At 31.4% G+C, this 22,378-nt stretch overlaps 2 protein-coding genes across 3 annotated transcripts; one reads left to right on the forward strand and one right to left on the reverse strand.

Annotated features, from left to right (window-relative positions):
• Positions 1–1,495: 1,495 nt before the first annotated feature.
• Positions 1,496–10,918, forward strand: LOC108469795 (sister chromatid cohesion 1 protein 4-like). 2 transcript variants are annotated; one of them, XM_017770840.2, is made up of 15 exons: positions 1,505–2,409; positions 3,458–3,719; positions 3,832–3,929; positions 4,019–4,065; positions 4,710–4,759; positions 5,049–5,133; positions 5,273–6,167; positions 6,299–6,655; positions 6,779–6,920; positions 7,494–7,630; positions 8,281–9,104; positions 9,621–9,654; positions 9,908–10,016; positions 10,209–10,338; positions 10,488–10,918. In XM_017770840.2, exons 1-15 carry the CDS (start codon positions 2,286–2,288, stop codon positions 10,584–10,586), a joined length of 3,393 nt encoding a protein of 1,130 aa, XP_017626329.1. In that variant the 5' UTR covers positions 1,505–2,285; the 3' UTR covers positions 10,587–10,918. The 2 variants fall into 2 exon arrangements, 1 of the variants encoding a protein (XP_017626329.1); XR_008287138.1 differs by lacking the exons at positions 9,621–9,654; positions 10,488–10,918 and having other exon boundaries at positions 1,496–2,409; positions 10,209–10,314.
• A 4,790-nt stretch (positions 10,919–15,708) lies between these two features.
• On the reverse strand, positions 15,709–19,118 carry LOC108469048 (protein HEADING DATE 3A-like). The gene is made up of 4 exons (XM_017769937.2): positions 18,828–19,118; positions 18,646–18,707; positions 17,296–17,336; positions 15,709–16,129 (listed from the first exon to the last, which is right to left on the reverse strand). The coding sequence occupies exons 1-4, from the start codon at positions 19,023–19,025 to the stop codon at positions 15,906–15,908; spliced, it is 525 nt and encodes a 174-aa protein (XP_017625426.1). The 5' UTR covers positions 19,026–19,118; the 3' UTR covers positions 15,709–15,905.
• Between the last annotated feature and the right edge of the window lie 3,260 nt (positions 19,119–22,378).

A 22,378-nucleotide genomic window follows, 5' to 3' on the forward strand; every position in this document is an offset into this window, starting at 1 on the left:
TTATTAAATCGAGTTTGAATTTTTTTACCGAATTGAACCCAAGTAATTTGCGAGTACCAATGTTTTATTTATGGGTAGAGCATTTTTGGTATGATAGAAAATGATCACTTTTCATGAAATTTTATTGGTTGGTATGTGATTTTAATGTTTGATATGTAAAAATTAATTTACTTTCCTTTTCCATAAATAATGTAAAGTGATTCCCTTGATGTTTAGCAATAATATTTTTATCAATCACGTTCCATTAGAATTATGATATTGAAAAGTACTAAATATCTTGTAATTTCAAATTTAAAAATAAAAAAGTACTTGAAGCAAAATGTAAATGAAAAAAAATGTTTTTATATAAATAATCCTAAAATATTAAATAATACCTAAAATAATTTGAAGAAAAATTGTATACTAAAATGACTCGTTTGCAACAGTACTCATTGGTGTCGTTTGACACGCTAATAATACCATCTTCTTTTCCCTCAATCATCTGATGATTAAAAAAAAAAAGAATTTTTTTGGTGTCACCACTGTATTAGGTGACACCTATATGTATTTTTTGAAATACTAATAAAAATATTTATATTCACAGTGGAAAAAAAAATGGCGGCACCAAAACAGAAATGGAAACTTGAAAGGTTAATGAGTAAAAAAGTAAGCCATGAAGATAAAGTATTAAAGCCTAAAACTTGTTGTTAATTATTTCAAGTCTGTTTTCAAGGTCAATGCCGTGAATAAGCCGGACGTGAATTCGAGTGGATTTATTTTCTTAAAGATTGAAGAGAAATTATAAATATTTTTATGTATTTATATAAAAAATTATCAAAATTCATGTTTGAAAAAGTTTAAATTTCTTAATTTAACCATTTATTAATTTAAATTTTTTAAATCTATATTTTAAGTTATTTAATTTTAACAAAATATATGAAATAAAAATTAAAATGATAACTTTTATAAAATAACAAATTTCTTTAGGACTCTAAAAAATCAAGCTTCTTTAGGTAACATACTAATTAGTTTTTAAATTATTAATTAATTTAGTGTATTTAAGTTGTAACATTAATCATTTTAAATTCATAATTGTATTTATGAGTTTTAAAAATTAGTTTTGTTGAACATTAGTTGCAAGTGAATATTGAAAATTAAAATTTAGTTTATGTAGTTTTATTTTTAAGAATTTTATTTTTTAATTTTAAAATTTTAAAATTTAAATTTAATTATTATTATTGTTAAATTTTTTAGTTTATTATTTTGAAAAATAAATTTACTTGATAATAACATAAGTAAAATAATGACATTATAATAAATTTAAATTAATAAAATAATTTAATAAATTAACAGTTCAACTTAAATTTTAAAATTTAAAAATAAAAATTTAAATTCTTAAAAGTAAAAGTATAAGGATTAAATTTTAAATTTATAAAAATTAACGGATTAGTTTTCCAAGAATGTGTAAAATATATTTTGGTCCACATGGAGTGTTTAGATAATAAATTAAAAGTAGTTTAACCAATCAAAAAAGAGTAAGCGCGGGCTACTAAGCTTGTTTTAGTTTTATCTTCAAAAATCGAATCTTTTACTATTAATTTACATTACATTATAACAGACACAGCGCTACTCCTTTTTTTTTTTTTTTTTCTCTTTCCTTAAACACCAAACACGGAAACTCACCCTCTCTCTTCTCGTGTCTGTCCGATCTGACTCACTATTCTAACTCGTTCTCTCTCTCTCTCTTCAATCCCCTCAACTCAGTTATGGAGCTGTAGTTTTCCTCTCCACGAAAGCTTCGTTTATTCGAGGGCTAGGGTTTACGCATCGAAGCAAAGCCCAAGTTGGGAGTTTTTTTTTTCCTTTCTTTTTTTGGTCGATTCTTATGGTTCGATACTTTGGGATGTTCTATTAAGTGGTGGGTCTGTGAATTTAGCTGAAATGGTGCCCCTTTTTTTATGGGTTACGGGGTTTTTCGAGTGTGTCAATGGTTGCTTGGTGGATAGGGAGTAATTAGGGTTTCGTTCTTTTTATTGAAATCTAGGATGTTTTGAATTTCTTTTTGTTCATTTTCGTAGCTGGGAGTGGAAAAAATTAAGGGTTATGTTGGGAAATTTTGGAAATTTAGGGGGTTGTCCTGGGAGCTATTTGAGCATGTTGAATTTGTACCGAGGATTTGAAGTTGATTGCTTTAGGGTTTATTTTTGATTAGGAGGATAATTTTAAGATTAGATAATAGGTTTTTCTTACATTTAGGGGTGGGGAAGTTTGTGTGAAAAAGTAGGGATCGTATTGGGAGAAAAAAAATGTTTTATTCACAGTTTATATTGGCGAAGAAAGGTCCCTTGGGTACGATATGGATAGCAGCTCATCTGGAGAGGAAGCTCCGTAAGAATCAGGTGGCTGATACTGACATCGGTGTTTCTGTTGGTTAGTACTTTCTAATTTCATTTTACTTGTTTAGTTTGGAATCCAGAGTTCAAATTTAGAATCTTTATCTCTCTATTTGCATATTTATTTTCTTTGCCAAATTGAGGAATATGTATGTCTTCTTAAGGAAATAAATAGCTAGAAGTACTTAGTTAAAATTTATTTATTTGATTGGTAGGTATGCTTATTTCATTTCCATGATCTGTAATTTATTATTCATTAAACCAATCATTGGAATTAATAACTTCTATGTTTATTGAGTATTTCTAACAATTTGATCAAATCCAAACATTTCTGATCAATAAACAAATATTAGTAAAACTGGTATTTGGGAGTTGGAAATTATAAATACTGGGTGAGCTTGAAAATTAGCGAGCTTGATGGCATGGCCATACTATAAGGTTAGGTTAAAATGGACTCTCTAGAAATATGTCGGAGGTAGTGTGCATATTGGAATGGTTTGCTGCTCATATGCATTTATTGCCTACCAGTTTCTGAAATAGAAAATTTTATTTTGAAAGTTTCTTTTAATATTTATTAAAGATAATTTTTAAAAGCTCATAACATCCTCCTCTTCATTATTATTCTTGTATGAGCTTATTTTCTTCAAGTCCTTGCATGCTTTTTCCTTGTCATGGCCCTGCTGGACATACACGGAGGGGCTATGGGCAACTCTATTTGTTGTTTTGAAATTTATAATCATGTAGGAGTAGTTTCCCTTATTGGCAGGGTAAATAACCATGGTGTTGGTAGCATCTTCATAAAATATGGTTTTACTTGGTTACTCAGGAGAGGAATTTTCCATTGAGTTTACTCAGCACTTTGTTGGTTTTGTTGCTCATGGCAGATCACTGCACTAATAGAATTAGATAAGGCTATACAATCATGATGATGATAGGGTTGCTATGTTTTCATGTTCCAATATCAAATTTTGTTCATGTTTACAGGGAACCTTCTTACTGAGGATAGGTGCCTAGGCTTATCTAACTTTTTGAATTCTTTTTTTAACTATAATCTTACTTCTTTATTGTTATATGGCTCTGAGCAGACTCTATTCTGTTTCCTGATGTACCAATTGCACTACGATTGTCAAGTCATCTTCTTCTCGGAGTGGTGAGGATATATTCTAGAAAGGTGAATTACCTTTTTGATGATTGCAGTGAAGCCTTGCTTAAGATAAAGCAGGCTTTTCGCTCCACTGCAGTTGATTTGCCACCGGAAGAATCAACTGCGCCGTACCATTCAATCACTTTGCCAGAGACTTTTGATCTTGATGACTTTGAGCTGCCTGATAATGAGATCTTTCAGGGGTTAGTCATGATGTTTTTCTGTTGCTTTGGTGATACGAGATGCACATTGAATATTTTCATAAGCTATCTGGGGAAGTACTATATGTTTGTTAACATGTAGCTCTTTTGGCAGTAACTATGTTGATCATCATGTTAGCTCAAGAGAGCAGATTACGCTTCAAGATACCATGGACGGTGTTGTTTACTCCACATCACAATTTGGATTGGATGGTCAGTACTGCTCTTGACTGTGATACACTGGATTTTTTGGTTGGAAAAATACTAGTAAATATAAATCTCTTCATTTTGAATATTTTCAGAACGTTTTGGTGATGGTGACACTTCTCAGATTGGTCTGCTTGATGAGGTAATCTATCATTCTTTCTTCCCTATCATTTAGGGATTAGTTTGGCAGGTGGTTTGCAATCAGAGAGAGGCTTACTAATGTAGGACCTAGATTGGAGGCTTACTAATGTTGAGGTCGTACCTACTAAAAGGTAATGAAATGAACTAGATAAGTGGGTTGCTGGGGAGGAACAATTTTAAAATGATGCCTTAGCAAAGAAGAGGGGTAAAAGAACAAATGTTTTGTAAATTTACTGCGTTGTGAGAGTAGGTGGTGCAGTAATATCATCAGATTAATAGCAGAAATGTATGTCCCTACCCTCAGTAGTAAGTACAAGTGGACCGCTTATGATCTTTTAGGGATGCACATCAAGTGGATCAATTTACTGAAACCATTTCATAGGTGATTAACTTCAGAAACCCTGACATCTTGGTTTTTGAAGTTGAGAATATGCTTCCATGGATCCTCTGGTCAGCAGAACCTTTAAATTGCTGACTTGCTGATGGTTTCATTCATTGTCCTTCAAAGTTGATATCTTTGGGGTTGTGGTATTTAGCTTGTCTTCTTTATGAATTGACTGACCTGATTTTTCATATTCATGGTGCTATTTTCTCTTTATGCTAATCATCTACTGAAAATTCTTGCCTTGAATTAATCTTAAGCAGGAGCTTGTCCTGGATAGGGTTGCATCATCCAAACACGCTGGAGTGTCAGAGTAAGCTTCACACACAGACAAACACGCATAAATATACATGCAGATGCACACACACACAGTCGCACTTTATTCTTTCTCCGATCATGTAGCATATCAAATACTTATGCCTCATATATGCTTTTTTATCATATTTTCCTTTTTTTCATTTTGGTAGTGTGGTTTCTCAACTCCCTATTGGGTAGGTTGCAAAGCACAGCCAATTACTAATCAGTCATTAGTTTCACTAGTTAATTTATGCAAATATTTTGATAATTTTGTATTTATTGCTTGCTTTTAACTTTCATTTCAGATATGATCCCCAAGGGTCAGATGTACCACAAGAGCAAGTCCCAAGTAATTCAGAAGCTATGCCAATGGATTGCAGTGGGGATCAGGTTTATTTTATATTCAACATAACTGAAATCTCAATTTCCTTTTAATTTAATAGTTTCTGTCCATCTTGTAGAAACAATTCATGTTCTAACCATTTTATTATCTTACTTGCCTTAATAAATATGTTCTGCTTGATGTTAGGTAGAAGATCTCGCTGCAAATTCAGAATTTATTGATTATGATCAAGATCCAGGTACTCCTGGATTAGTGGAGGTGCCTAACTTGTCTGGTGTTCATGAGGCACTGGCAGGTGGTGATCATGCAGAACCAGAACATGACAATCTTACAGAATTGGCCAACTCAAAGTGTGTAGAAAATGCTTCTAATAAATCAAATCTTCACCATGAAGATAACAAACCATTGGATCAGTCATTGGAAAATGAAATAAATCATGATGCTGTTGTTATCGAGCCTCCTGAGAACAATTGCCATATTAGTGACATGGAGAAAGAACAAAATAAACCACAGGAAAGTTCTCTCCCTGATGCTGTGTCTGTGGAGTGTGCATCTGCTATTGGGACTGTCAGAGGACCTGATGGTTTGGATAGGGTGGAAGAGATGCATAATGGCGGTACGCACTCAATTGATAGAACTGACAGGGAATGTGCAGAATCTCCTAGCTGCTCCAATGTCACCTTTGATTTGGATGAACCTGCTCGAAGAACAAGTTCAAATAGCACCTGTGTGCCTGTGTCAGATGGCAATTTGGAAAATGATCAAGCATTACAAAAATTTGAATTTGGGAATCAAGCGGAAGCCGCTGGTAATTTGGAAGAATCACATGGCAAAGCAATAGCTTCAAATCCTTCCTGTCCATTGGAATCACCTAGTAGGCCAACAGTAATTGATGGAGAAGCTCAAGCTTTTCAAGAACCGAATGTCTCTGAAAATCTTAAAGAAACTGGTATTCATGAAGAGGTGTCGTCTGTTCAAGTTCTTGGGAGCAATAATTTGGCTGCTGCTGAGCAGAACTCTGTGGATCTGTCCCAAAGGGAGGAGGAAGTTCATGCTTCTGGAGCTCCAATTGAGGTGCAAGGTTTGTTTTATGAGTCTCATGCATGTTGTCTTACATAGACTGGGGATCTTTTTAAGATTATATATGACAACATTTTTTCTAACCATAATGACTTCGTTTTAGATTGTTTCTTATTAACTATCTTCTTGCAGGTGAAGTCTGCCAAACTCAGATGGTGGAACCTGCTTTTTGTGGTCATCAGTTGGAAAATTCAAATAGTTGTGCTATGTCTGACTTGCCTGCACCTGAAAGGTTACTCTCTGCACCGGAAGAACTGCTTGATAAACCAAGTGATTTGCTGGTTGAGTCTACCCCAGACAAAGAGGTCCTAGCAGGGAATGATGAAATTGATGCTGGAACGAAACTCATTTCAGGAAAAAAGCGAAGTTTAACTGAAAGTACACTAACTGTAGAGAGTATAAACTCGGTTGAATCATTTGGCAGGCCTCAATCCATGAGAACTGCAGAATCAGTTCCTGATGATGATGACTTGTTGTCTTCTATTTTAGGTAGCAGCACTTTTAACTCTAAATTAACTATTATCTGCCTTCTATTGAATTACTAGAATAGCATGGATTGTAAGGCTGTTCTTCATAAGAATATTTTTGTAAATGAATTTTTTATTGCTTCAGTTGGGAGAAAATCTTCAGTTTTTAAAATGAAACCAACTCCTCAGTTTGAAGTTGCATCAAGGAAACGCACACGATCTGCAGCAAAACCTAGTGCCACCAAGAGAAAAGTTCTTATGGATGATACTATGGTTTTACATGGCGAGTATGTCATTAATATGTTTTTATTTCTTCTTTCTTTCTTTCACTAGTTGATGTTCTGATGATTGCTCTCTTCTCAAATGAATTTGAAAATTCAAATGCAATATTCTTTTTGCAGTCATATATAACATTGTTTGTTTTATTTAACCTCACTATTCTCTTTGATTATATAAATTAAAATTTATATTATGAAATTCATGCACTTGGAAGTTTCTACCTTTTCATGCTTTCTTTTGCAACATTTTCATCATTTGACATAGATTGACGCTCTTTCTCTGAAGCAAATTTTTGTTTTCTTCTGTTGTCAACAAATTTTACAAAAGGGACTTGCCATGTTTTGATGTACCTGGTGCTTTATATATAGATAATAATAATCTATTTGCAGTATGACATTATGGTTTACATTGCATTAATTTGCTTAAGAATTGAGATTTGATCAAATTGTGTTTATTCTTAGCATGGCACATTATGAAATATTCTTGAATGGAATTTATTCTGAGAATCTTAGTGTTGCATTTATAATTTTAGATCTAGTGTTTAAGTACTGATTAATTTGTCCTTGCTTTTTTCTATCAAGTACAATACGTCAGCAGTTGGTTAATACTGAAGACATACGTCGTATTCGCAAGAAAGCACCTTGCACTCGCTCTGAAATTTCATTGATTCAGAGACGATTCTTGGAAGATGAAATCTTTAGTGAATCTGTACTTACTGGTGAGATCAAAGTCCTAAAATCACTGTATCTGCATGCTTTTGTTGGGTCATTGAAATAAAAGAAAAGAATTCCAACTTGTTCATTAATTACAATGGGTGAAAATTAATAGTCGGTGTGTTTTAATGTACATAGTGGTGAAAGAGGGAGAATGATCATACTGCATCGAAACACCTCCCCATCCCCAAAAAAAAAAAAAAAAGAGAACACCACACACCCCAATATTATGTTGCATCCCTATGTGAGGAAAATTTATTGATACACCTCTAATATATCTCCTGAAGGCCTTGTTTGGATTTGATTTGTTTTCATTGGAAAAAGTCGTGACATTTAGATGTTTGTTTAGTCTAGGGCATCCTCTGGCCCTATTCAGAACTATACTGCCTGCTACTACATGCATTTTTCCTATTAGCATATATACTATTACCTCATTTCTACGGAGTATTTTCTACATGTAGACTTAAGTTTTCGCATTGATTTCATTTGTATGAATCTAAACTCAACCTTTAAATTGTATGGACTAAGATTTAACTGTGATCGTTTTAACGGTTCTCTGTCTTTGTTTTGAATTTATGTTACTTGAAACCATTCTGCCTCAAAATTTTAATACGTTGATTATAACTTGGTGAGTTGCAAATGGTGTACCTTTCAGGTATGTCGGGTGACTTGACACGTTTGCACAGTGAACAATATGATCTAAGCAGTATCAGGATTTCTGAAGGTGATCAAAACCACGCATCAAATGAAGTAGCTAAGGATTCAGGGTGCTCTGTCAGACCTGATATTGCTGAAGGTGGAATTGAAGGGAGCTCTGTGCCTTTAATTAATGGCCATGATGAGCAAGCACAGTCTGTTGGTATTACTGTTCACACCAAAACTCAGCTGGGTGAATACAGTGATCTGAATGAGGGTACTACTGTTCACACTGAAACTCAGCAGGGTGAACACAGTGATCTGAATTCTCAACAGGATAGAAATCCTGTCGATGGGATCACAGAAATGGAAATTGACAAAGATAATGCTGAAGCTGTTAATGCATCAAATCACTTTGTTCTAAATGAGTTTGGGTTGTCATCCCCAACTAATCTTGGTACTGAGTTTTTGTTGGAAGAAAGTAAAGCCAATACATCAGCTGATGGTAGTATAGCAGAATGCTTTGCACCTATTGAAAATGGGACTAATTCTCTTGTCACTTTACAAACTGGTGAGTCTGTGAATGGTTCTCAAAATGCATATGAAGCTGAAAATGATAAGGTTGATGTGATAGATGAGGCTCAAGTTGAGGTTGCACTCTTGGATCATGATGACAAGGACCCTATCCGTAAGGATATTGAAGAATGTAAAATGGATTCTACATATTCAGAAAATGTTGATGTGGTTCTGAACAATGCTTCATTAAATACGGGAGAAACCTCAACCTTTCAGGAAGTCGATGCAGTCAATAAAGAAATGACCTCTCTTGTGGATAATCAAGCTGTAAGTGCTCTTAACTTTTTCCAAACTGTTAGCAATTTCTATTCTGTAATATTCAAGTAGTGCTATAACTTTAGAGCAATGGCTGAAAGTAATTTAGGCATCAATATTGAGTTGTCTGATCCACTCCAGATTGATTAGTTGATAATATTTCCTTAGTTGAAAAGGAAAATTATTTTCTAAATATATTTTAGTTTATGTTGAATATTTAACATTGTCCTATTCGTAAAACATGGTTGACAGTGATTCATTGAAAATATTTCCATAAACAACCAAACATATATTTTCTAAATATATTTTAATTTATGTTGAATATTTGACTTTGTTTTATTCATAAAGCATGATTCACATATAGATAATTATTCCGATCCTCAACTTTGTATTCATATTAACTTACTCAGTCATTGTGCTATTTATATGTATTATGTTGCTATGAAAGTTGTATTTGTGGTAGTTTTCCCTGTTTTAATTGAGGCTCTAAGAATCCCCTAAATGACTGTTTGGCCTTGTGGGGTGCAGGAGTTTGAGGATGTTGCCATTGGAAATGATACAGGTTTGATCTTATTGCCCTGTTTTGCTTTTACATTTCAGTGTTGATGAGCATTACTTGAAATTATATTTATTTGAATTTTCTTTTTAAGTAAAATGAATCACAGTTTGTATATATAATTTTATTTTAGTAATGAAAGGTTCAGGCAGGTGGACTTTGGTTAGGATTTGGACCATAGGGTGCTATTGCTTCCCAATGTAAACGATGATTGGACATTTGTTTACCGAACATTTGTTTTCTTTATCTTTCTTGCCAGAATTCCTGAATGTAGATGATGATGAGCTAGGTGAAGATGATGATAATGGCATGCCGGGCGGTGATGAAAGTCGTCTTCTTGAAAATAGTGGATGGTCTTCTCGTACCAGGTCTGTATGCTCCCTGTAGTCATTGATATAACTGGTTTTTTTTTTTTTTATATTTTTATATTTTTTTACTTTTTTTACTTTTTTCTCATTAATTTCAACAATAATTTAGCATTTGTCGAAATAATTTTGTACCTTAATAACTGGAATGATTCTAGATCTCATCTTAATGTTTTCTGATACTTTCTCTTTAAGGGCTGTTGCCAAGTATCTCCAGAATTTATTCGAGGATGAAGCTGTACATGGACGTAAGACACTTTCTATGGACAGTCTATTGGCTCGTAAAACACGTAAAGAGGCATCGAGGATGTTTTTCGAAACACTGGTATGTCTACTAAAACTTATCTGAAAGTAACATTTTAAGTGCACAACACTATCCATCTACGGATTAATGAACAGATTTCTGCTACTAAACTACATATTAACATAAATTATTCTCTTTGTTCCTTGGTGTAAATATTACCCAATCTACAGGTTCTTAAGACAAAAGATTACATCCATGTAGAACAGGGGAAACCCTTCGATGATATCTGTATAAAGCCTCGATTGAAGCTCTTAAAATCAGATTTCTGATCCCTTTGCATAGGAAAAATAGCAGATACAGTGGAAATTGCCTTCTTGGTGTTGCTGTCATGCTCAGTCTGCGGTGCTGATTATTTTGTTTCAATCAAAATGTTTGGTTATATTTTTATTATATAAAAAAGATGTTGATTAGCAAATGAAATTTAAATAGCTTAACAGTGGGGAGGGATGTCACACGTCATCTTTCATGTTTGATTGTAACGAGTAGGTAGGACAGTTGGACGGTAGTTATGTGTGTGTATGTATATATATTTATATATGTAAAATATCTCAATTTGCAAATGAAGATGCTAATTTATTTATATTATTTCTTTGTTTCAAGATGCTATTTGGCATTTCATTGATATTCTTTTTGAGTTGAGTTGCTTGTGCTTTCCATTAGTTCCAATTATACAAAAATATTACCTGATTCTATAATTCATTCTTCTTTTTATATTTTGTATGAATGCAGAAAACATTACTCATAATATAAAAATATTTTCTAATTATACAAATTATTACAATATTTGTAATTTGTAATTTTTTATAATTATACAAAACATTACTTGATTATATAAATTATTACAAAAGTGTTGTGCAACATGACTAAATTATCACAAACTATTACGACTTTTGTGTGACTTTGGAGCTGATGAAAAGGTCTAAGATCTTTTAGATTTTTGGTAATAACATCTTTCCAATCCCTATCAAATTTGAAATTGAGCAAATTTATCCTTCTCCCAAAACTTGGAGCAATTTAATCCTTATCAATATCGAAAATAAGCAAGTAAGGACATGACGTTAATGTTCTTTTATCAATTGTACTTAATTTTGATTAGTATAGTAATGAATTTAGCATTTGATTTTTACATATATTGTGTAAATGTTGACAAAATGTGTAAATTTTACAAGTTAAATTTGTTAAATCAAGATCAAGTTGACAAAATATTTAGATGTTGCAGTTAAATTTGTTAAATTTAGGATCAATTTGACAAAATGTGTAGAATTTGAGGGCTAAATTGACAAAAAAATATTAACATTGTGATTGATTGTCTTTAGTTTCTAACTTTAGAAATTGACAGTGATCAATTTGCTCTAATTTTTTTAAAGGGACTAATTTACTTAACATCGAAATTGAGAAAGACTAGAGAGATCTTTTTACTTAAATTTTTCATAGTAATTTTGATAAATTTATAAAAGTACTCAAAATTGTAACGAGCAAGACTGATTTTATTTTTCAACTTAGGACTAAATTCACTATTAACATAATTATATGTTATATAAATACAAAATCTCGATGTTATTATTAAAGCTTTGAATCTTGATCTTATTATTAGAACTTCTTAGACTACAAAATTTGTTCTCAAATTTCTTTAGTCCTTCAAAATATTATGGATCAACATTTCGTCTATTTACTTTTCAAGATAATAAAAATAATAAATTATAGATTCATATTTTATCATCACATTCCAATACATTAAATATCATTATTTATGTGTAAGAAATATTGCTCTAACCAATGGCGTACTTAAGAAGGGCTGGCAGGGTCCCTACATCCCTAAAATATTTTTTTTTCATTTAAGTCTTTTAAAAATTTTAAAATTTTAAATTAATAAAGATAAAATTATACTTTGGCCCCCTAAAAATGACAAAATTAATTTAATCCTTTAAAAATTATAAAGATATAAACTATTAAAATGGTGAAATTACATTTCTACTATTATAAATATTATAATTTAATTTCGATACCCAAAAAAAATTTTCTGGCTTGTCCCCGATCTTGACGCATAGAATATGTAAGATCATACTTGCTAAACTTTAATTGCATGCAATGGGTAGAAAAATGGGGATAGAAAGCTTAACCTACAATGTGACAACTACCATTAAGCTATTAATTTCTTAAAAACAAAAAAAATCCAACTGAAAGCAACATTGGATGTTTACTTAGCTCTGGCTTGAGCTCTTTCCTCCAACCTTCAAATCTTTTTTGGCAGTCGGCACACAAAGTCTCGAGCACATCCTCCCTCGCCAGAAAGACCTTTTAGCTTTGCTACATTCCATCTTCCTACGAGATATTCCAGTACATCGGCATAGTCTTCAGCGGAATCTAATTGTCACGTTGGGTCTCTACTAAATCAGCAATCCAAGCCCAAGTCCAGATCGCCCAAGAAGTAACGCTAGCACCGATTTTATCTCCGTATTCAACATTGTTTGGTAAGTTGGAAGAGCTTCTTCCGTGATCATATCGCCCACCAGCACGACGAAATAATCATACGAGAGCTCTTTACCACTTCCCCTCAATTCTTTAACTTGATCACACACTCGGGTTTGGGCAAAAAGTTACTCGGTCAGTCGGTTGCCAACTACTCTGGACCTTCTTTAAGAGTGCCTAAAGGTGTCAAATTGCAGGAGCCAATACCACACAATGCAGTGAAGTGAATAAGCATTAATAACATGGAAAATTGAGGTCCAGCAGAGAGTGCTTATAGAGATATGATCCATGGGTTCTCAAGAAAACATCAGAGAATCAACGAAAATACAAATGCGAACTGCAATGCCTTGACCATCACGGAAGCAATAGGTTTTCAACATTAACCGAATGACAACATAATCAAAAAATGTAAGACTTTATCTGCCCTTAAAGTCATATAAGTACAACATTCATTAATCCATTCATGGACTGAGTTATTTGCCTACCTCAATTAGCTCAGTCTAAACTCGGAATAAATTTTTAATAATACGGGAAGTTTAGTATAGCTTGCCTTACATATTTTAATTAATATTTTTGAACTCTACCAACAACTTAAAGAAGTAAATAGTTGAAGCTTTGTTTGGTAACTTAAGGCTGTCGAGGTTCTTTGGTGGAAAGAGAAAGTGTTGCAAACAAATGAATGAAATGTATTGAAAGAAGGCGGAGAGAAAGACTAAAGTAAATCTGGTCATACTAGAGAAAGGGAAATGTGATTGATGATCAAACTCAACAAAGAAATGAGTTGAGAGAATTTTAGAGAGAACTTTGAGTCCAAAACGCCAAATTTCAAAAAGTCTTCTAATTAGTTGTGAAGAGCTCCTATTTATAGTGTCTTAAGAGGAGTTACAAAATTAACAGTTAATAGGAGTAATAAAATTAATTTTCAATTATAATGACATTAATGATTAATAAGAGATGGTGATGATGAATAGTGAAGAAGAGTTCACTATGTTTCTATAAGAAGAGAGGAATACGCAATGTTATAAGAAAATGTTAAAAAAAAAACGTTTTAACTACTTCCATATATGATCTACCAAGCTAAACTCTTAGGAACTTCCTAAGAGTGAAGATAACCTAAAAACCTGTTATATATTTCGAGTTTACTTCTACTTCTACTTTAGTGAAGTAGTATTATGTGAAACATCTTCCACAAGATGAAGATTGTTTCCAAACATGGGTTATTCTGACTTGTTTTAAATGTGAGTTGCTCTTAAGTTGTTATCAATGTAGAGGTTGTTTCGAGTAAGAGTTGTTCTATGGTGATACTCTTTTAGAGAGCTTGTTTTGAATAATGACTTTTTTGAAAGAATACAATTATTCTCAACAAAAGTTGTTCTTAAATGACAGCTACACTGGATGACAACTGTTTTAAATTGAAACCCTATTTTATTTCGGACATAATTATTCTAAAACAACAATTATTCTAATAAGTATTGTTATTCTAAAAGAGATAATAAGTAGAGCAATGCTACTGCTTGTTGTGAGCTAGATAGCATGATTTATTGAAATGGTAGTCAAAATCAAATATTTACAAAGGTCTAGTGTCCGAGCTGGAGCAAAACCATCTCCACCCAATTTACAGTATACCAAACAAACATGCTTTTATCCCAAATTCAACTATTAACACTTTAGTCCGCTAAATAACCTAACATGCTCAACATAACCTTAAATCAGTGTTGTTTAAAGAAAAACATCAAACTAGAAAATCAAAAGGATTTCCAACCAAACAGAAATAAAACAACCAAAAACACACGCAACTACCTAAAACTTAATTGCATACTATACCAATTGAAAATGAAATCACTCACCCAACAATATCTACTTCCAAGGGTATTTGTATATAAAAGCTTTTATATATTCTCCATTTTCGAGGTTGGTGGCAACTCTTTTTATGTGGCAATATAATTTATCATTATATTTAACACTATAAAAGAATCACAAAATCCTCTATATTATATATTGGATTGCATTTTAGTTTTTTTATTGAAATATGGATAAATTAGTTTCTCTATGTTAGATGAGACAGTCCATCCGTTAAAATTTGGTGTTTATATATAAGGTATAATAATAAATTTAACTCTCAATTTTACACATTTATTCAATTTGGTCTCTACTCTTTTGTTGAAAGTAAATTAAATTTTTTGAAGCCAATCGGCTAATCAAAAGACCTTAGTAACAAATTAAAAAAATCAATTAAGCCCTTTAAAATTTTAAAAAATATTAAACAGAATTCATAAAAAAATTATAATAATTTTAAAATTATAATTTTTATTAAAAATAACAATACCGACCCAATAAAAGAGTAGGGGTAATTTTTTTAAATCTTATAACTATTAGATTTTAATGTGTCGGTATTGTTTTTTTGTAATATAACTTTTTTATGAATTTTGTTTATAAATTTTATTTTTTTAAATTTTAAAAGGACTTAATTGATTTTTAAATTTATTGCAAGGTCTTTTTGATCATTTAGCCTTATTAGTTTCAAAATTTTCTAATTTACTTTCAATACAAGAGTAGGGTTAAATTGAATAAATATGTAAAGGTTGAGAGCTAAAATTGTTATTATAATTTATATATAAACACCAAATTTTAATGCAAGGGTTAGCTTACTCATTCATCTACCATAAATTAATTTGTCTATTTTTCTATAAAAAGATTAAAATATAATACAAAGAATGTTGTAGTTCATTTACCCATCGAACACTTATCAATATGTAATATAAAATTTTGTTGAATGAATGGAAGTGAGAGGGATGTAACGTGCCATAATGGAAAAAGAATTGAATAAATACTGTCTTTATAAATTCGGAATCCAACATGATTGGACCTTTAAATCGAAATTAATATCTTATAAAAATATAGGATATACTTTTACGAAAGATGTTTTTATAAAGTGTAAATCACATTTTCTTTATTGATAACACACAATGTACTAAAGTACATTTACGTAGCCACCCATACAATACAATATTAATTAGTGTATTAACGTTGTACGTTCTTTTGTCTTCTAAGTAGCTGTGCGTATTCGTCATAATAAATTGTTCTTGAAATCAAACGTGATCACAACAATATTATTTATTTCATGTCCTACGGCCACCGGATCCACTCTCCCTCTGGCAGTTAAAGTAAACCGCGGCCACTGGCAACCCGAGATTGTAAAGCTCAGCAAAGTCCCTAGTGTTGAAGTTTTGGCGCCACCCTGGAGCGTACACCGTTTGCCTTCCAAGTTGCCGGAACAACACGAACACGAAACGATGGATACCGACCGTTGGTCGTGGGCTCTCATAGCAGACCACCTCTTGACCTACACCATCACCATACATTATATACATTTACATATAAATAACATAAAAGAAAAACACCCCAATAAGCTTTTTTGATATAAATGTCTAGAATTATTTATAACCTCTTTCCGATTCTTAAATAATAAGATAAACACATTTTAACACACTCAAATTCGTATTTTCTTATACTTACAACAATATTAATATAAACCGAACTAAATCTTAATCAACATACCCAACAAACTTTATTGAGAGATATTTTGTGATAGCTAAGATATTTTTTTGGGACATACCACTATTGTCGTGCAATATTTAACTAAAATTTGCCAAGGCATGTATTTGTTGGGTGTGGTGTAAATACTGTTGATTTTGGTTCCCCACTTGTGGACCTTGAAGAAAAGGGTATTCTCCTTGTCGACAAGGAGAAATATATATATATATATATATATATATGTCCTGTCTGTATATCCAATATTTATTGGTCGACAAATACTACTACTGTTTCAATCACTTGACAAAGCTGTACCACTTACCAAGGCTCATTTCATGAAGGAAAAAGACATATATAGTGAAAGACAAGGTAAGAGAAGGTAACAGTATCGTGAGTAATGTATATAAAGAGTTAGATTATATATTTTATTTATTAAAAGAATATGTAAATTAATTTTGTATATAATTTTATTTATTTATCTAATTAAAATTGATGTAATTAACAAATATTAAAAATGTTGAAATAACTAAAAGTACCATGTGGTGTGTTATGTGTATATTATGTTAATATATAATGACCAGCTTTTAATAGTAGAATTAAAGATTAATTTACTCTTTAATCTAATATATAAAAATAATTTATTTTTTTGTGAAAAAATAAAATATAATTTAACTGTTAATAGAAAAATTATAAAATACATTTACCGGGAAGAGAGATGAGGGGTACTTCTTCAAAGCTCAGCCCTTTCTCAGTCTTACATATATCACAGATAAAGAGATTTATTTGACTGTAAATTTAGGTAACGAGGACCCAACTGAATCAGAAACAAAACATTTAAAAAAAAAAAGGTTGTTTCTTAGCCCTGACATGCCATGCCGTGCATGGTCCGATGAATCTTTGAAGCCTCTTCGATATATAATATATATATGTGTGTAATAGAATAATAAGAATAGAGTGTGGAAAGGAAGTACTAACCAAAGCTTGCACCAGTTGTGGCTGGAATATCAGTAACCAACCTGAAAAAGTATGATATTGATGCTAAGGTTAGTAAAAGTATAATATACCGATGAACTAAACTGTCTACAAAGTCTTATCTGATGAGAATAAAATTAATAGACAATTTTTCCTTTTCTGCAATATATCCCAAAAACTACCACTGGATGACCAATCACATCACATATCTATGATACGAGAAGAATCTGTTTTCTTTTCTTTTTGTTTTGTCTTTGACAGATGACAGTGAGAAAATATCAAGGAAGTTTAATTTCTAATTGGGTTAAAGCATCATTTACTTTTTTAATTTGACAATCTTTTTTAGTTTGGTATTTTTTTCTACATCCCATATTTATAATAAAAAATTTACAAGTAATTTTTGGCACAATTTCGAAATGTATGTCACGTCATTATAACTTAACAAAATTTAAATTTAGTGACCAAATTTAAAAAAATTTGACAAATTTAAGGACTAATATAAGTAAAAAAATTACAAATTAAGGTGAGAAAAATTATCAAGTTCAAGGATTAAATTTTAATTCATCCCTTTTAAATTTGTTAGTAAATTTATTATCATTTATTGGTAAAATATGTCATGAATATTTAAAATATTTATAAATGTAAACATGATAAAAGGGATAAAAACTACTGGTCTAAGACCATATAGTGTGGCAAATTCTGCCCGTTCATCCCATCAGTAGTTGGATGGGCAGCATCTATAGTGTCCCAAAGAACTTTGTATTTATTTAAGACTAAATGGTTCGTGTTTTTCTTTGTCTGATTATTTATAGTTAAAAAATGGACTTATTTATAGAGGACATCTTAAATTTATCCATCTGTCCATCAGTGCTCTTAAGAGTGAAAAATATAAAATTAAGGAAAAAAATCTAAACTATAAACCATCTGTCACCCTCAACTCGTTAGCATTTTTTTTAAATTCACTCTAATCCTAGTAATGTTATGTGACAGCATCAATATTGCATGATAGAATAGATTAAAAAAAAAAAAAAACTTTTTTATAAGCTTCGTTTGAGTTGAAAATAATTAAAAATTTTAGAACATGCATAGTTAACTTCAATTTATATACATTAGAATCGGAAAATTGTCAATTTTCTTCCTTTCAGATCAACATTTTTATACGTTTAAAAACATTTTTTATTCTTCATTTATTCTTTCACTTTTTTCCATCTACTTTTCCATTCAATCACAAACACTGTAACTGTTCATCTTTCTCTTAGGTTGTGTGTTTGAGCATGCAACAAAAATAGAGAGCTAGAAAGGGAGGAAAAATAGATGATGGATCTCTTTATATATTTTTATATAAAGACTCACCAGTGCAAGTATTCCCTGAGGTTTGGGTCACTTGGACTTGGAGCATCAGGATCTACCATAACCTACACCAAAATGTGACTATGTATAAGGGAAGCTGCTGGTAATCATTAACAAAAACCAGAAACAAAAAAAACCCTACTCCATTACTATGCATATAAAAAAAAAAAGTAAAAGTAAATTACCAAGGTGTAGAAGGTCCTCAGATCATCCCCACCAATATCAACCCTTGGTTGGTTAACAACTTGAGATGGTTTAAGCTCAACCCCATTGTTAACATCCCTAGTAGCATAAGTGACCCTAAGTGAAATAGACCTTGTAAAAGGGTCCAACACATCTCCTATAACCCTACCAACAACCAAAGGATCTCTATCTCTAGGCATGATATCGCTATTTGGTCTTACTGTGTAGGTTTTTTTTTTTTTTTTGGTTTGTTGGTTTACTGATCTGATCAATACAAGCTAACACCCGAGTGCTATTTATACATGAAGGTGTGGGGGTATCTACTTTAAGACTTTACGTACCATCAATAGAATCTAGCTGCTTTTTTATCATAATACATGCTGTTAAAGCCAGCAGTGATATTTGATTGGAGGATCCTGAATATGCAAACCCAATGTTAAAACCTCAAAACTGTAAAGTGAAGTTCAAAGAGGGGTGGTGCAACCCACTTTAGTTTATTTATTTTTTCATAAAAGCCGGTCCACAGCATCCCGTTCATGGTACATTATGTCTAAATCAGTTCTTTTTTACTTTTTGTTTTCTTCGATAAATTTATTCGATTCAACCCCCCTACAACTGCATACACACCCCAACATCGTTTCAGCTGATGATCTTCGACTATTCCACAAACACACACCCCCCTTTGCTAGCAATATAGTATAGTATATAGAAGATAAAAGGGCATCGGGCTGACTACAAAAAAAGGAGGCTGTCACCCCTACTAAAAATGACTGACTCCATTGTAGCCACAAACTCAGCTTGGGTTAACCATTTTCTTCTTTAGGGTTTTTATTTGCTTGCCCTTTCTGTGATTCCCCATACCTATATCCATGACATAAAATAATTTATAGTACTTACTTTTTCTTTTTTGCCTTTGGGGGTGTAAAATAGGGTAACTCAGTTGAGAATATTTACTATTTTTTCTTTCATTTGAAACATACGGCCACTGTATAACTAGTAAAAGGTATATAATTCGTCTATTTTAAAGATAATATCTTGAAAAATAGTAAATGAATTTTTTAAAAGTTAGTATAACTTTTTTAAATAAGGGAAAGGGATTATGATGTCCAATTTCTATTCCTTCACAAAAGGAATTTGATTGACAAATTTGTTAGTTGTTTTGGCATAATATTAGTATAAACAAGTAAAAATTTAATTAACATCATGAAATAGACATCGGTGGGTAATATCAAGATTTTTAATTTTGAAAATATTTAAAAATGTATATTTTCTAATGACCAAGATTTCTTAATATTCATTTTACGGTCTATGAAGATTAATATTTTTGAGATTCATGATTATCTCTCAAAAATGATATTTCAGTCATATCTTTTACTCGTGAGTATTGTTAATTGGTCTTGGATTAAAATTCTTAATGTGGAAAATGTTTAAAAATGTATATTTTTTATGACCAAGGTTTCCTTAATGTTTATTTTACGGTCTATAAAGATTAATATTTTTGAAGTTCATGATTATCCTCTAAAAAATGACATTTTGTATATATTTTTACATGTGAGTATTGTTAATTTGGGTTTTGAATTAAGAATTCTTAATTTGAAAAATGTTTAAAATGTATATATTTTTTATGACCAAAGTTTGCTTAATATTTATTTTACTGTCTATAAAATACTAATATTTTTAAGGTTCATAATAATCCCTCTAAAAATAACATTTCTAATTTAAAACATAAGCATTTGGGCCCACACATGAAAGGAGCATGTTACATTGTTAAGTCTTTTGACTTGTATCCCATCCAAAAAAGTCTTTAATTGATATTATAAAACTAGTACATTTATTTGAGGTTGCGCACATAGCTGGTATTCAATGAGGAGGAGTAATTCAGATCACGAAGTATTTTTAGGAAACTGTTGGAACGTAGGGTAGCTGATTTTTAGGCTTAGGTATTTTGTTTAGTTATTTTTTTTTACACCAAAAAAGAAAATTTTTGAAGTTGCGAAATTAAAAATATAAAAATATAAAATTTAATTTTAAAAATATGGTAATTGATATTTTACTGAATTTAAATAAATAATATTTAGAAATTGATTTTAAAATATAATATTATAATAGTAGATTATGTGAAATTCTATTTTTATATATAGTTTCCAACTTGATTTTAATTGTTAATTAGTGAATGTAGATTGTTAAATAAATTTAAATATTGGGACCATTAAATAGTTTATTGTAACATTATTTATATTTTAAATATCTATTTCAATTTTAATAGTGTATTTAATTTGTAAAACTAGTGATAAATATAATCAGAATTTTTAAAATTTACATAAAATTGTAAGTTGAATTATTGGATATAAGCAACTGGAAGAACTTATTATGACAATATAGCTTATAAAACAACATTAAAAATTATAAAAAAAAAACAGAGGAGTTTATGTTGCAACTTTTCCCTCCATAAAAACTCACATATGTCAATATATATATTATCTACATTTCATACCTAGGGTTTATGCATGTATTCTAATGTGTTAGGTTCTGCTTGGGCTTAACTCATTTTTACAATTTACAAATTAACACCACACGATTTTCCTTGATAGATTGAATATAAACACTAAACGAGTGATGGTGAAATGAGGAAGTAAAAATGGACCACATTCACTTTGAAATTTCAAGTTAAAAAGAAATAAAAGAAGAAGAAGAAAGAAATGGGGCAACAGAGGGAAACCTGAAAAATATCTTTAAAGCAAAGTATTCAGTACTGTTAGTGAGGCCATAGACAATTACACAGATTGGCCTCTAAGCTTCATAGGGCAATACTACACCCCAAGTGTTGTGATTCCATTGAATGACCGCCTCTATTTCTAGCCACAAATATGGTTTCCCACGCTTTTTTCCCTTTCACCATTGCCTTTCCCCATCATTCCTTTTTGGCCATTTCTAAAAAAAAATTATATTCGGTAAAACCCCCAATTGGTTGCCAAGTGATCGCCACTCATACGTCCCCAATGCTTTGGCTTTGGTAGTGGATGGAAGAATAAACCATTCTCGTTGTTGTAAGCTCAAATACCAGTCGTTTGGGCGCAGCAATTTTGTCGGGAATTTCAGCCATTATCAAATCTCTCATTTGATTAAACCTTGATTGGACGTTATCTTGTATTCTGACACTAGGACAACATTTGACATGCGCTGCCTGCCGCCCATTATCATGTTCACATTTCCCATTTCACTCCGTACCATTTTAATCGACATCATAATATAATGTTACGATATGGTTTTGAATTTGATCGTAATATTATTCATTATGTTTGCAACCGTTCGTTTAAGATGTGTTTGTAATCATAGTTTAAAAATGTGAGAATTAGAGTGAAGCTTCTACTATTTTCTTCCATGTTTTTGACATACTTGCAATCTTGTACTCTCTCTTTATGGATTGGGTTGGATGTATCTAGATTGGAAGTGTTGAAGGCTTGCAAAATAAAGGGTAAACTATAAAGGCACTAGAGCTTATGCTTCGAATGCTCTTGATGCTTAAGTTAAAAATGAGGTAATAGAGGTACTG

This window comes from Gossypium arboreum, chromosome 8 (genome assembly GCF_025698485.1).
Source record: "Gossypium arboreum isolate Shixiya-1 chromosome 8, ASM2569848v2, whole genome shotgun sequence".
Lineage (NCBI taxonomy): Eukaryota > Viridiplantae > Streptophyta > Magnoliopsida > Malvales > Malvaceae > Gossypium > Gossypium arboreum.